The 14161-nt window shown below is 44.2% G+C and overlaps 1 protein-coding gene across 1 annotated transcript; it reads right to left on the bottom strand.

Annotated features, from left to right (window-relative positions):
• Positions 1-10036: 10036 nt before the first annotated feature.
• On the bottom strand, positions 10037-11882 carry LOC135650754 (BOI-related E3 ubiquitin-protein ligase 1-like). Its single transcript, XM_065170323.1, has 4 exons — positions 11657-11882; positions 11431-11516; positions 10972-11336; positions 10037-10866 (listed from the first exon to the last, which is right to left on the bottom strand). Exons 1-4 carry the CDS (start codon positions 11710-11712, stop codon positions 10315-10317), a joined length of 1059 nt encoding a protein of 352 aa, XP_065026395.1. The 5' UTR covers positions 11713-11882; the 3' UTR covers positions 10037-10314.
• Positions 11883-14161: the final 2279 nt, after the last annotated feature.

The following is a 14161-nucleotide window of genomic DNA, read 5'->3' as shown; positions in this document are numbered from 1 at the left end:
ACTATTAAATCGTTGACTTGACTTCGTTCGATTGATTGTGGTCTATTATTATAAATCTAAATATTTTGAAAGAACTATATATAAATAATCCAAATTTGGATATATATATATATATATATATATATATATATATATATGTATATATATATATATATGTATATATATATATATGTATATGTATATATATATATATATATATGTATATATATATATATATGTATATATATATATATATGTATATATATATATATATGTATATATATATATATATATGTATATATATATATATATATATATATGTATATATATATATATATGTATATATATATATATATATGTATATATATATATATATTTGTTTTTCTAAATCTTACCGATGCCTTCAAAGATTAGCAGCCTAATTACATATTATTTGTTATAGTTAGATCTCCTTTGTATTCTATTTTTTAAACTTGAAAATTTTATATTAGAATATAAAGTGAAATATCTAATATTATTTATCCTAATGTCATTAGTTTTATCGATGAAAACATAAAAATAATGGGTAAAAAGATTATTTTAATATCTCAATTATTTTTTAGTGATGACAGACGACGACACTGATAGGGGCCGTGGGTGACTATTATGGATGATGAGAGAGAGTAGTGAGAGTTGAGGAACAGGGAGAGGACGATGTAGATATCGATGCTCTGAATTTGTATTAGCGTCGTTCTGTCACCCCATCCTTTAGCTCTAGCTTGGCAAGACGACCTCCATCCTTTCTTAAACCACCTCGTGACGTCACTTCATGGTCATTTGTCAAAGATATGTGGGCTTCTTAGCTCGAGGAATTGTCGAGAATTTGGAGGTGGAGAGGCAAGAGTAAGAGAATGAGGAAGTCACAAAGTGCGAATGAGAGGCAACAGGATTGGGATCACAAGAAACGTAAAGGGGTGGGACCTATTGTGAACCTGCACTAGAGATGCGATAGTCAATGTCGAGGGAGTGACAAGTAACACAAGTGACCTTGCGGATGCGACGAGCCATGAGAAAGTTGGCATCGTGGATGGACGCAATGCAGGTCCAATAAAAGAAGGCAACATTCGGCTCGCAGTAGATCATCGCCCTTTGCTTCGCTCTACATTTACGTCGATATGTGTATTATCTTCTTCATTTTCTCTCTTCACCTCATCTCTCGTCGTCATTGTCTCTTTTCATCCACAATAGACATCGGTGGCCCCAGTTACATTATCGTTAACTATTATAAAAAATATAATTTTGATATTAAAATTATCTTTTTATTTATTATTTTTATTTTTTCATCGATAAAACCAATTACATTTTGTATCTTAATGTAAATTTTTTGATGTATAAAAACTCTGAGATTGGCGCAGGATTTCTCCTCACATCCACTCCATCGAGCCGCACGACTTCGATTCGGTATGCTTTTCCTTTTCTTCCATGCCTGTTGTTGGAGTTCTTTTCCCCATCTGGATGTCTGGATTGTTGCATTCTAGATGGAAACCGACGTCGTTTCTGGGGATTGATCATGGCGACCCGAGCGATCGTTTAGTGGAAACCCACGCCGTTCGTCTCTGAAACCTTTTCTATTAGTGTTGACCTAGAAATTTCCCGGTTAGGGTTTCTGGTAGCTCGAGAAGCCCTGGTGTTAGAATTCGATTCGGCGTTGCTTTCTTGCATGAAGATAGAGCGCGGGCCATGGTGGCGGCCCGTCACGTTCACACCGGGTTCATACATGGCGGACCAAAGCAGAACCGCCCACCATGTTGCCGTCCAAGCTAAGATAAGTCATCGGTACAATTTGGAGACTCTGAGATAAGCCTGAAATGTTTCTTAGGGGATGGTTGTACAGAATTGACTAAAGAATGCCGGCCAACGTGAGCCGCAATGGAGTTTCCAGAAGTCATTCTAATTGGTGATCTTTGTTGTAGGCTGCCTAACATTATATGCTGATCCTAAATGTCTTCACCAATTTACTTATTGAGATATTGTTTTGTTCTTGGCAGTGTTCTAAGTCATGCTATGTCATGAACACAGAGGAAATTTTGTTAGTGTTTGACATGAATTAGAGCTCAATGACATTAGAAATCACACGCACGTCGTTGTCATTATTGTGCTTGTTGTATGTGACATGTGACAAGGGTATACAAGTAGGATATAGGAAGACATCACTTCTTTGTGGAGAGCATATATGGTATGTTTATGTACAATATTAACTATCTTTGTCTGGTATGTACTTGAAATAAAGTAGAATTGATTTCTGAAATCTAAGGTTCTGCATTGATGCGGAGCTGTATTGAAATTATCATGAACGTTGCAAATTTGATTATGGTCTCAATTTTTTTTTTTTTTTTGCAATTAAAGAAGACGCGACTTACCAAGCATAAAGTCCATTTACATGTAGTATGGTTGCTTTGTATGTAGTATGTGACATGTTTTTTTCTTTGCACATCATTATCATATTACAGTATAACATGTAATGCTCAAAGTTCTTTATGCTTTCCAATAGAAAATAGAAGGGGTAACCATCTACTTGAAATACTTAAGCACATCCACTAGATCCAATAATGGAATATCTACTACAGAAACAGAGTACAAATGTCAAAACAACAATAGAAGTTGCAAGAAAGCACCTGAATTGAGCCCTAAGTTAGAACAGAATACGATGAACTTCAAAATTTTCAAATTTTGTTTGTTTTTGGGTTATTCTTCTTTCTACTTTCTTTCAAAGTTTCCCTAGTAATATTGCCTCCTTGGCTTTTTCCTTCACTAATAAAAACTTCCAGATCTGGATCTATACTTGCTGAAGCACATACAAACAAATATGAAAGTCAGTTGGCTTGCTTGAATATGAAGCTAATAAAACATCCAGCTTAATCTTATAAAATGCAAGAAACAAAAAGCAGAGTTGTTCATCGTTGGTAATTCTTATGTGGTTAATATTTACTCCTGGATGTTATTTCTTTTGAAATTAGTTTTTTCTCAAGTTAGTCAAGTTATAAATCCTTCTAAACTTTTTTCCAGTTAAAATTTTTTCAATATTAAAGATTTTTATTTTAATATATATTGTTTTAGAAGATGCTCATCTAAGAAAGTTGTTCTCAAGAGGCATTGTGATATATGATCTTGACCACAAGGCAGTACTTCTATGGATTCAACGTTTAGACGGTGTTTTAGAACAATGCCCTATCTGAGGGACCTGTTAGCAGACCCAGGAACTAGTGAGATTTGTACAATTACATTGTTTTTCTTTTTTTCATTCAACATTTACAGGGTGTATAGAACAATAGATTGACTGAGAGATGGCCAGCGATGTACGAAGGCAGGAACTTATAATTTCTGACAATTACGTTGCTTAGATATATTGAACAAACTTGATAAGAATTGCAATATGAGGTGGTCATTTTTTGGACTCACAAAGGCTGACATAGTTTTTTTTGTATGTATGTGTTCAGTTTTATTATTCATCCATTCTTTTGGGTTATGGGCTTCGCCACCCTCTAACATGTACATATAGGTACAGTAGGGAACTTTGATCACTGCTTTAATATATTAGATATACTCCATTTTGATTCTTTCTGTTGAAGGCATGGAAACACAATGATTTGCTTTGTGCTAAATGGCTTGCATTGGAATTTTTGTTTCTAGCGACCACATGCGAGGGGTTGTTTATCCTGGGGAGTGCAAGATAGTTCTTTGGACAAGGAAAAGAAGTGGTTATGCAGACTTTTTAGATCTTCACAATTTCTTTTCTTGTGTGGATAATTTCCAATATCATTGCAGGTTTCATCTAAGATGTTAAAATAACTTTGTCGGTACCTCCTCCTTGAACACATTTATGCTTGATGAAGCTTATTTACAGCCTAAAGACTGACAAGAGCTTGGATTATTTGATTACAACAACAATGAAGACAACAATATCTAGTTGTCATGTCCTACTTCATGGACATTTCCCCACCATTGTGCTCTGTACATGACAATATCTATTAAGTCAGAGCTTGAGATAGTTGATTTAATTCATTGTTTTACATGAGGGCCAAATATGTCTGGAAACTTGATTCATGTTCATGGTTAAATTAATTTTATTAACATTATTCAAGTTCATAGGTATATTAAATTTTATTATTCTTAATTGCAGGCTTTCTTCTTTTCATTTTATTGACCTGTAAACCCTACCATTCTACAATTTCACTGGATTTTCTTTTATTTTCTGTTCATGCTTCTTTTGCTTTTCTTGTTCTGATGATCCAATATTATCAAGCTTTGCAGCAAGCCTACCAATCACACTAACATTAGTTTAATATATTTTATTCATATTGTAAAATATTTTATTTTTTTGGGTTAAGCCCATCGGGTCACTATAATTAAGGTTAATTACTGTTTATTCAAAATAATTAGTTGAAACTAAATGACGGGTCTCGATGGAGACTCAATCGGACGGGCCTCGATCTTCTAGGTCGGCTATCAGACGGATGTACTCCATATCAGACTTTTTTCTGAGCACGCGAGGTTGGGAATCAAGTCGAAATGATTTGGACATCACTTACATCGATCAACACAGTTGATGAGTGACATGTTCAAAAGGTCCAAACGCGCATCGAGTGGTTGAAGCACCCAAAAATAATAATCTTGTCGCCGCTTTGCCCCCACACGGCACAACCACACGGTTTTTACCGGTGCTCGTGAATCAATGCGTGCTTTTAGACCGACCTCAGAGTTGGAGTGCCATCATCTCGTTGTACCAAAAGGCTGAACCTTTTGAACAGGGCTCTCCTTTGACGGTGTGGGGAAGCCGAACACCACCGCATCACAAGCAGCAAGCAGTGGGGGCATCGCGTCCGCGGCGTGCAACATCACGTTGCTTTCAGATGTCTCTGCGTGTCCACATGAGACCCCCACCCTCTGCGTCCCAAAGGAAAAAGTTGGGAGGACACACACAAATATGGTGGTGATGTCTTTTAGCGAAAGAGATGTGTGAGCTCGGCACCCCCCATCCGATGTCTCAGACTGGTGGGGAGGGTGTGGAGGAATCCTCCACCAAAAGCAAAGAAACAAAGCTGGTGAGGATGGATGGCAATTAACCGGAGGAGGAGGAGAAGGGGGCTCCACCCCCATTGGAGCCTTGGCATCTCAAGTGTTAGGAATGTCTCACATCAATCAAAGCTCTTTCTTATTCTTAGGTAAAGACTTTGATATCTGGCCTTGTCAAGCAACCTAGAATTGAGTGTCTGCACTGCCCAAACACCACCAGCTGCGTACTTTTGGCATGTGGGTTCAGAATTAGCTGCCTGCTGCCTCAATTTTCTTTTGTCTTGAATCATGGACCAGTGCTTGATCTAGATCTGGACCAGTGCTTCAAGTGTACAAAATGGTACTCTGCAACAGATTATAAAATAAGAAAGATAAATGTAAGAATTTGGCTTCAGTGTTCACAGATTTGAACATGTTGTTTAATGTTTTTTACTTCATTTGTTTGTCGATTAATCATCATCACCATCACTCGAATGTACTATTTTTTTCTTGTGTAGTTAAAAACCATAGGCAAGGTGAACCTCATGACCAAAGATATTAAAAGATCAGCAGCCACAAGGAAACTTTATTCTTCGTGCAGAGATGTGATTTGAGACACAAAATTATATTCCACGTATCCACTTTCCTTTTGCTTCAAATCAAAGCAAGAAGCAGAGTCAGGAATGAGACTTATAGTATGCCAATGAGCAGCAGCATACTAAAACAATAGCTTAGCTGTGTTTGGCAAAAGATAAGTCGTAGCAGCCTCTTCCACGCATCAGGAAATCAACAAAAGTTGGCTAGGCTACCATGTGTGTTACAAAGATTAGCCTGTGAACATATATGGGGACAACAGTATGATGCTGGTTGTTGTGGGTCCATGTCATGTCCTCGGATGATATAATAGAATGAAGTGAAAGTGCCCACAAAAGGCCAAGTCTTAGACGATCACCACATTTCCATGCTTATTAGGACCACAAGGAGTGCAGGATACAAGGAAATGGGGACAGTTGCAGGATTCAGTGGGTGATAATGTATGCAATGAGTGAGGACAGGTGAGAGGACTAACAGTGGATGGGGACAATAATTGCTGCAGGGGAGGGTTGGGGGGAGTGTGTGTGAGCTGGGAGGAGGTTGGGGGATATCTTTCAGACTAAAAATGACAAAAGAGGCAGGCATGATTGTGTGAAATGGAGAGGGGAACAACTCACAGAGGCAGCAGCACTTGAAAGCAACTTGTGTTGAAACCTTCTCCAAAACCACGCACAAAAACAAAAGCAAAAGCCACTGATTACTCTTGAGTGCATCATCACTTCCCAACTCTTCAAATTGTTGCCACTTTAGTACTAGAGTTGCAACATCCCATACTCCCAAGTTTTGCCAGATGAGATAGAATGATAGAGAGAGAGAGAGAGAGAGAGAGAGAGAGAGAGAGAGACTTATCAGGATGACCACTATCACTTGTTCTTCTTGAATTGTCTCAAACTAACGTGAACAAGTAGGGTATTAAGATATACAAGTAGGATATTTTACATGATAACAAAACAGAGCTTCATCACCACCTACCAAGATATGTGTCATCGCTTGATAATTAACAAGTGACCTGCTTCTGTGGATGTCGTCCTTAATGATTAGTGGTGGATTCGGTTGCTCGATGACCATCCTCCTCGCACGGGAGCAGCTGTCCTATATCAACGTTGCTCGTTGGTACGAAGGTCCTTTTCGTGTGCCCCAAGTAGAACACCTACTCAGTGCAATAATGCGGAACGAAACACTTTTAACTAGTGCAATAATCTTTTTTTTTCTTCTTATTATACTAGAAAGGTTTTATCATGTGGACGAGTTCTAAAATTAAATTCTTTTTTAGGTTTTTCTATATTTTAAATTTTATCACCCGATAAAATAATTGGATACATTATAAGTCTATTTTAAAAAATAATATAATTAATATAAAATTTTTAAAATTATATGTTTATATATTTTTTTTTTTTTTTATTATAATGGTTTTGAATAGACTTATGCTACTTTCCATATCTTCGTCAAAATACTATAAATTTATTCAAAACTCATAATTTAAACCTTATAAATTGTCCTCCCCGAGATATTTATGGCAAACTAACACTAATCGCTTAAAAAAATTCTAAAAAATAGGACTTCGTTTTCTTGGGAATTGGCCTTTTATCATTAATTATAATTGACTCTGTTTAAGTGGATGCGTGTGGCCCTCTGCAACGTCAGCATCGTCTTCCGTCCCTCTCTGTCTTGTCTTCTTTCCGCCTTATTCGACATCTCATGAATGCAAAGATATCCTCTTCCCACCTCAAAAGTATGTCGACAGTGCCCCAAATATATCCTCTTCTCGGCCGCCACTGATATGAACTCTATCCACCATTTTATTAGCAGCTTCACATCGTCATCATCTTCCTCTCGCGCTTATCCCTTACTACATATAATATCTATATTCCGCCACTGTGCCAGATCTCACATGTTCCCATGCATCAGAAATGCCCCCCCCCCCCCCCCCCCCCCCCCCATGAACTGTTCACCGTATCTGTTAAACTAATCATACGTGCAGGACTTCTCCACATTGCTGTGATGAGGTGTGTGACTGATGGAGGTGGTCCGTCTCTCCTCTCCTCCTCGAGGGGGCAAGAGTCATGGCCATTGGCATCCTCACCCTCCGATTAGGGCACGCACGGCTGCCTTTTCCGGTGCAGACGGGTCTTGGTTCGTGGCTACCGGCCAAACTCCTCTTTATCTGCAGCACGTTCCCGTTGTCTGCTTGCTCGAGTCCCGGAATCTCATCCTGTTCTTGATACTCTTTCCATCTCCCCATGGGAAGAACAGTATCAGCCGCAGCAGTTCCTCACCATGTAGTTTTAACGCACGGCCAAGAGAAGAACAGGTGGCGTGCGCTTCATGACGGTGGAAGAGAGGGGGATGAGCACGATAATGGCACTGTGGAGGGACAGTGACGACCATGCCACCTTCGTGTACACGACAAAACGAGATGGAGACATGATGCGGAGCAGAGAAAAGGTTCCCCATCACATGCGTGCGCACCGAGTCGGGCCAGCCATCTCTTGGACTGTAGATCGCAGAATACAGAACCAAACCGACCATAAGTCTCTTACTGCTCCTCGACAACGAGTGGCCCTTCTTCCGGATCGGATCTCGGTGTGCCTGAGGCAGCTGCCACCTTGCAAAGTCCCGTGCCCTGTGGGTGTCAGCGATGCCGTCAATAGAGTATCCACTTGGACTCGGGCATCCGCAGGCTAACCCGACGAGAATGATGGATGAGACCGTCGCTGATTCCGAGGAGCAGATGTTGTGTAGTGGGAGCGGCATCTCTAGTTGGACGTTGGGAACTCTTTCTTCGGCCTCGCGGAGTTGTTTCTCTCATGTTTCGTTGGGAATATGCCTCCCATGTGGGCGCACACCACCCGTCTCATACGTCGTAATTATTGTGAGAGAAGAATTCCACGGGATAATTATGCACTGCCGAGTCATGAAAGAGAAGGCACCCAAGTTGTGTCAAAATCTTTTGGTGCAAGCAATAAAGTCTGTCGCTGTCGCTGTCGCTGTCACTACCACTGCCACTGCCTTAAGGTCCGAAGCCATGAAAAGAGCATATATCTTGCTTCGCTTGGATGAGGCGGGACCACACAGCCAACACCACGAAACAAGCGAGTGTGATCCCCTGGAATTGGTTGGGGATGGCGACAGCCCAAATTCCAACACAAGTAAAGCTCACAGGGAGGGAGAAAAGGTTCTTTTCCATCGACGAAGGTTGTGGGATTCAAGCAGACTTGTGCATTTATTTTTGGTGCCTTCCAGGGCAGTGGCTCTGCCTCGGCGAGATTAAAGAAAGCAAAGCTGTGGCCTCAAGCTTCCTGATGACAAAAAACTTGGAGAAAGAAAAGCTACAGAACACCAGGCAAGATAGGTCAACTGATCTCCATGTTCAACCAAGGTCGGCCAAGCTGCAGGGACCCAACAACACCATCCAACACGTTATTATTATTATTATTATTATTATTATTATTGTGGTTATGTCATCAAATCCAAACAAAGCCAAAAGCATTTGATGATGACTGGTCCCCACCCCCGAGAAAAAGGGGGGAAAAAAAAAGTCTGTGCAGGCAACGACGGTGAAGGGAGAGAGGTAGGTGGGGCACCAGGTGAGAAGTAAATGCTTGTTTAATAACATGCTTGGGTGAATCGGTGGCATCAGATAAAGATAAAGGTCGCTCCTTTGTCTTTGTCCACCGAGCCATGACAAAGGAGCGGAGTAGGTCTTTGATTACTTGGCCCTGTGGGAGAGGATCCTGCTTTCTCCCCTACTGCACATGACATGAGCAACTACAATGAGTTTGAGTGGAAGCACAGGTGCATAGAATATGGGTTTAGGTCTGGGAAAGCCTAAACTAAGATAAGAGTAAAGAAGATATGACATGGAAAAGGATAGGTGGGATTTATTGTTGACCTTAAGACTATTTAAATCAAAACATTGTTAGATCCCTGCATAATTTTTTTAATAGATGAGCAACATGGAAAGGTGTGGCTCTCATGTATGACTTTAACATCGAGGGGTTGGAGCCCAACAACAGTGACGTAATGAAATGTGGACATGACATGAGCCTTTAGAACTTAATCCACGAATACGAGTCAAAATACTAATTATTTCAAAGGGGATAGAGGTGACATCCAACACTGAAGAAACGCAAAGCAATAATGACAATAGTCACAGCGCCATCATATGCTTGGCAGATCACCATCACGCCACCGATCACCCACCCCTTTCGGCAAACGCTCTCGTGAGCACCACAATTCCGTGTCTCCGAGAAGTAACGGCTATTGGTTCTCCTCCCCACCTCATCTCAGGGATACATGAAGAACCAAATACCTAAGTGGAAGCACACTGTTCAAACACTTCACCCTTTACCGCGTACTATTATTACATCTGCCGCCTATTCTAAAGCTTATTATTAGTTGTCAATAAGTAGCTGAAAGAGAAGAGAAGCAATGAGAAGAGAATTGGGTGGCCTCCATTACTGCATCTGATCGTGTGTGCAGTTACTTAGAGAGGAGAAGAAACCTTTCATCGAAAGCCTATCAGTACGCGATCCATACACAGAAGCGGCAACGTGCGATAACCGTCGCCCAGCAAAAAGAAGAATTCCCTACCAAAAACCAAAATGTAACGAACGATATGAACAAATTCGACCGGTCCGACGGCCCGCACGAACCGCCACCAAAAAGAAAACCCCAACGAACCGCCTTCCGCTGCTGCGTCCGACGCCATCAGCACATGAAGACTTGGAGGTAGGCGTTCTTGGCGGAACCGCAGACGGGGCACGCGTCGGCCTTGGTCTCGCAGTCTTTGCAGAGGCAAAGGTGCCGGCAGGGGAGGAGCAGGATGGAGACGTCCCGCTCCCCGCATGCCTTGCAGGCCCTCCGCCACGTGGCGACCTCGGAATCCGCCGCCGGAGCCGCGGCAGCGTCGAACTCGAAGCAGCACGACTGGGCGTCGTCGGCCGGGAAGCCACCGCCCTCGCTGTCGTCGTAACCACCGCGGCCTGCGGCCCCGGACGCGCCCTGGAGTAGGACCTGTTCCAGGTTCGTCCGCAGGTTGCACACGATGGTTTCGTTGTTCTTGGCCATGGCGAACCATATCTGGATCTCTTCGCTCAACTGCCGCACCTTCTCCTCCAACTCTGCGTTCCGTCGCGTCGCCATCAGTAACTCGGCTTCCTTCTCCATCAAGCGCTTCGCCACCTGCTGCTCCAACACCGTAAGAAGTGCCCGGCAATGCCTCTTGCGCGCCTCCTCTAATCCAGTCCGCAGCCTCTCGTTCTGTTGAGGTCGGTTACAGATGATGATTAATTTCAAGATAAAATAGTCGATTCAAGAAATAAAGCAACAACGGATATAGATGGAAGGTATTGGATAGGCAGATACCTGCAAGCGGACGAGGGCGTCGATTTCCGTATTCTGTTGAAAGAGAAGGGAGACGAGATCGCAAGGGGGAGGCGGGGCGGCATGCGACGACGAAACGTGCCGACCGCTGGTAGAAGTAGCGCCGGACTCGATTGACCGGCTATGGGGGAGTCCGACGGAGAAGGTCTGGGCGGCAGTGGGCTTCACCGGGACCGCCGTCGCGTTAGGGTACCGGAACAGCGTCGAGAGGGCAGGGTTGTGCAGACCGGGCAGCACCATGGACTCCTCCCGCGACCGCTTCCTGCACCCTGAGGCATTGCACGTGAGCTCGCTCTGGCGGTCGCTGAACACCCCCGCGTTGTTCAAGATTTGGTGCTGCTGCTCCCCTGCATCACCCACAATGACGGTTGCAATCAGCGATCCCATCACACCGCGGTCTGGAAGCAAGAAAGCCGAGAAAGGCTAGAAAGGGAGGCTCACCTGTGCCAAGGTTGTTGCCATGGAGTTGCAGGAGATCGCGAGGCTCTTGCATCATCAGAGGGTCATCCAGCGCACCGCTCCTTGCTCTGCTACCAACCACAGCACCAAACGAAGGAAGGAACAGGGCATGAGAGGAAGAGGGATGGATCTTAAATGGAAGAGAGCGGGATAAGGAATCCAAGAGAAGCGCTCCAAGAAGGGGCAAGGAGAAGCGCTGATGGCTCACCGGTAGCGGAAATCGGGGGAGAAGGCGTTGGCGGGATACTGGGCTCGCACGGCCATCACTGCCAGATCCGAAACCCCCCCACCCCACAACCACGACGATTTCGGTTGCTACGGGCGTCGCTTCTTCTTATGGTCAGAGCGCGCGTTGGGAGCGGGTTGAGGGCGAGGGAAGGATGAGCGAACCAAATGGCGTGGGACAAGAATGGGCGTGGCACATATATATTGTGTTTGGGTATCTCTCTCTCTCTCTCTCTCTCTCTCTCTATGGATATGTATATATATATCATCCGAGAGAGAGAAAGAGGAAGAGAGGGGTCCACGTAGGAAAAAGACACAAGCCACAAACCAAAATAAACTAAACGCATATACAAACCATAATAGCTGCCTGAGAAAACGAACCGACACTATTTTATGGGCAGTGACAATCTCATTATAAGGCACGCAGGCAAGTCGGGCAGATATGGGGGTTTGAATGGGTTATTAAATCCATGTTTTATATCTGTTGCAGCTATTCTTCGATTTCAATCAATTGACGGAGTGAGAGGGGGTCGGTTATTTAGTAATAGGAGGAGGAGACGTAGCTGCGGATATGAATGCGGCAATGGACGGTCAAATCTGGCGTTGCAACGGGGCTCGGACGGGGATGCGGAGACGCCCGCAACGCACAGCCAGCGAATCCTCCCCCCTCTGTCACGGAGGTGGGTGGGAGGAAACGAGATCCTCATGCCTGCCGTCGGAATCGGTTGACGGGGGACGAGTACATCAACAGCCAGATATAAATTTCCCAAGCCATATATATATATATATATATATATATATATATATATATATATATATATATATATATATATATATATATATATATATATATATATATCCACATGTCCACCCGGGAAAAATCTAGGACAGGAAAATAAAGCATGGTCGCACCCGTTCTCTTAATGGAGTCCGATCCCCCTCTCCCTTTTTCTTTTGACTGAGGGGGGAGATTCCATGTATCAGATCAATCTCACTTTAGCATATTGTCATACATGTCATCGGCAACTTTGGGTCGACGCTCCTGTGTGTTTTGTCTCGTCCGTCCCCACCGACGACGACGTCTGCTTCCATCCAGCTGGACCACCATAACACGCGAGGGAGCACCGGTGCCCGCCGCATCCCCCCATGGGAATAACGTGACAACCGAGGCACAGGTAAGAGACCACATCCGAGGGTAGCCTCATAATTACGACGCACCACCCTCGCCCTCTTCTCCACCGTGTTTTGCTTGGTACCAAAAATACTCGGTGCTATGATGAAGATGATTCATGGTCCTGAGGCGTCGTACCACTACGAGATACAAGGAACGCAGAGGGAAGTCACCTGCAACGCTATGCACCGGGGACAGCGTTGTTAGTGTCGGGACTGTTGCGAGAAACGACCGCTGACAGCAGTGTCCCCCTCCAACGCATGTCAAGCCAGAGAGGGGACCTCACTCCCCCCACCCCCCCCCCCCCCCCCCCCCCCCCCCCCCAAAGTCCGTACTTTGTAGCGCTGCTCGAAAAGGGATCTCTGAGGGCGCTCAGTTTCTTATTTTGCCTTTGTAATTTTTCTCCGGCGTGGGAGCAGTAGAATTCCAGCAAAATCCACTCTATCAAGAACCGACGAGCAAAGTCAAGCGGGGGGCCGCTGCATCGTGCACTGTGCACCGAGCCCAGTGTGACCGCAAGTGAGTTCAATAGTTACGGACGCGTTCGCCTCGGGCGGCACGCACGGCGGTGCCCGGTGCCCCAAAGGAGGAGTTGGGCGCGTCGAACGAGGAAAAGCCACGGGGATTACGTTTCTTGGTCTGGCGGGCAGTAGTAACACAAGTGATCGACGCAGTCTCGCCTGAATTGTTATTGTCATCAAATCATATCGTATCTGCAACGCCTCATCCCTCCCTTCCCTTCCATCCCCTTTCCCGTCATCCCTGGCCTTACCTTCCCATTCCATAAACAGTATCACCATGTACCTGATGGGCCTTTTTCCATTAATGGCGCCTCTGCTGCTGCTGCTGCTGCTGCTGTCGTCCATAACTATGCAACACCGCAAATGGAGCCTACGCCTCCTCTGTCGTGCTCCGACCGTCTGCCTAAGCCCAGACGTAGCTGTTAGCGCAGGGTGTCACCATTCTGGCATGATGCAAACAGGTTATCTCGCTCGGTCACAGCTCCCGGGTGAATCAACTTAATGGTGCAAGGAGGAGAGCCTGTCGAGAGAGAGAGAGAGAGAGTCTGCACTCAGTCTCTTGTCGCCATCACCTCTCCTGTTGCCTGCTTTTTTAACCCACTCTCCTCTCCCTTCCCCTACAATTTCCCGGACGCAGGAATACCATGTGAGACACGGCCTTTGAGGTCTCCTCTCGCCGCATGCTTTCGTATGTGAGAACTGAGTTGAATCTTCCCAGTCTAATAATGACCTTTACATGTGTTTGATTCGATAAAACACAGAAACGAGAACACGTTCTTCTATGACTTGTGCATCT

This window comes from Musa acuminata, chromosome BXJ3-10 (assembly GCF_036884655.1).
Source record: "Musa acuminata AAA Group cultivar baxijiao chromosome BXJ3-10, Cavendish_Baxijiao_AAA, whole genome shotgun sequence".
Taxonomy (NCBI): domain Eukaryota; kingdom Viridiplantae; phylum Streptophyta; class Magnoliopsida; order Zingiberales; family Musaceae; genus Musa; species Musa acuminata.
Note: the sequence above shows the minus strand (reverse complement) of the source record. Positions and strands in the feature narration are given on the sequence as shown.

Bases quoted from the DNA above. Each gene is read 5' to 3' on its own strand.
- LOC135650754 (XM_065170323.1), bottom strand. From the start codon at position 11,712: ATGGCCGTGCGAGCCCAGTATCCCGCCAACGCCTTCTCCCCCGATTTC. The intron at 11,337-11,430 runs GTGAGCCTCCCT...TGGGTGATGCAG, and splicing joins TGGCAACAACCTTGGCACAG to GGGAGCAGCAGCACCAAATC. The intron at 10,867-10,971 runs GTATCTGCCTAT...CGACCTCAACAG, and splicing joins ACGCCCTCGTCCGCTTGCAG to AACGAGAGGCTGCGGACTGG.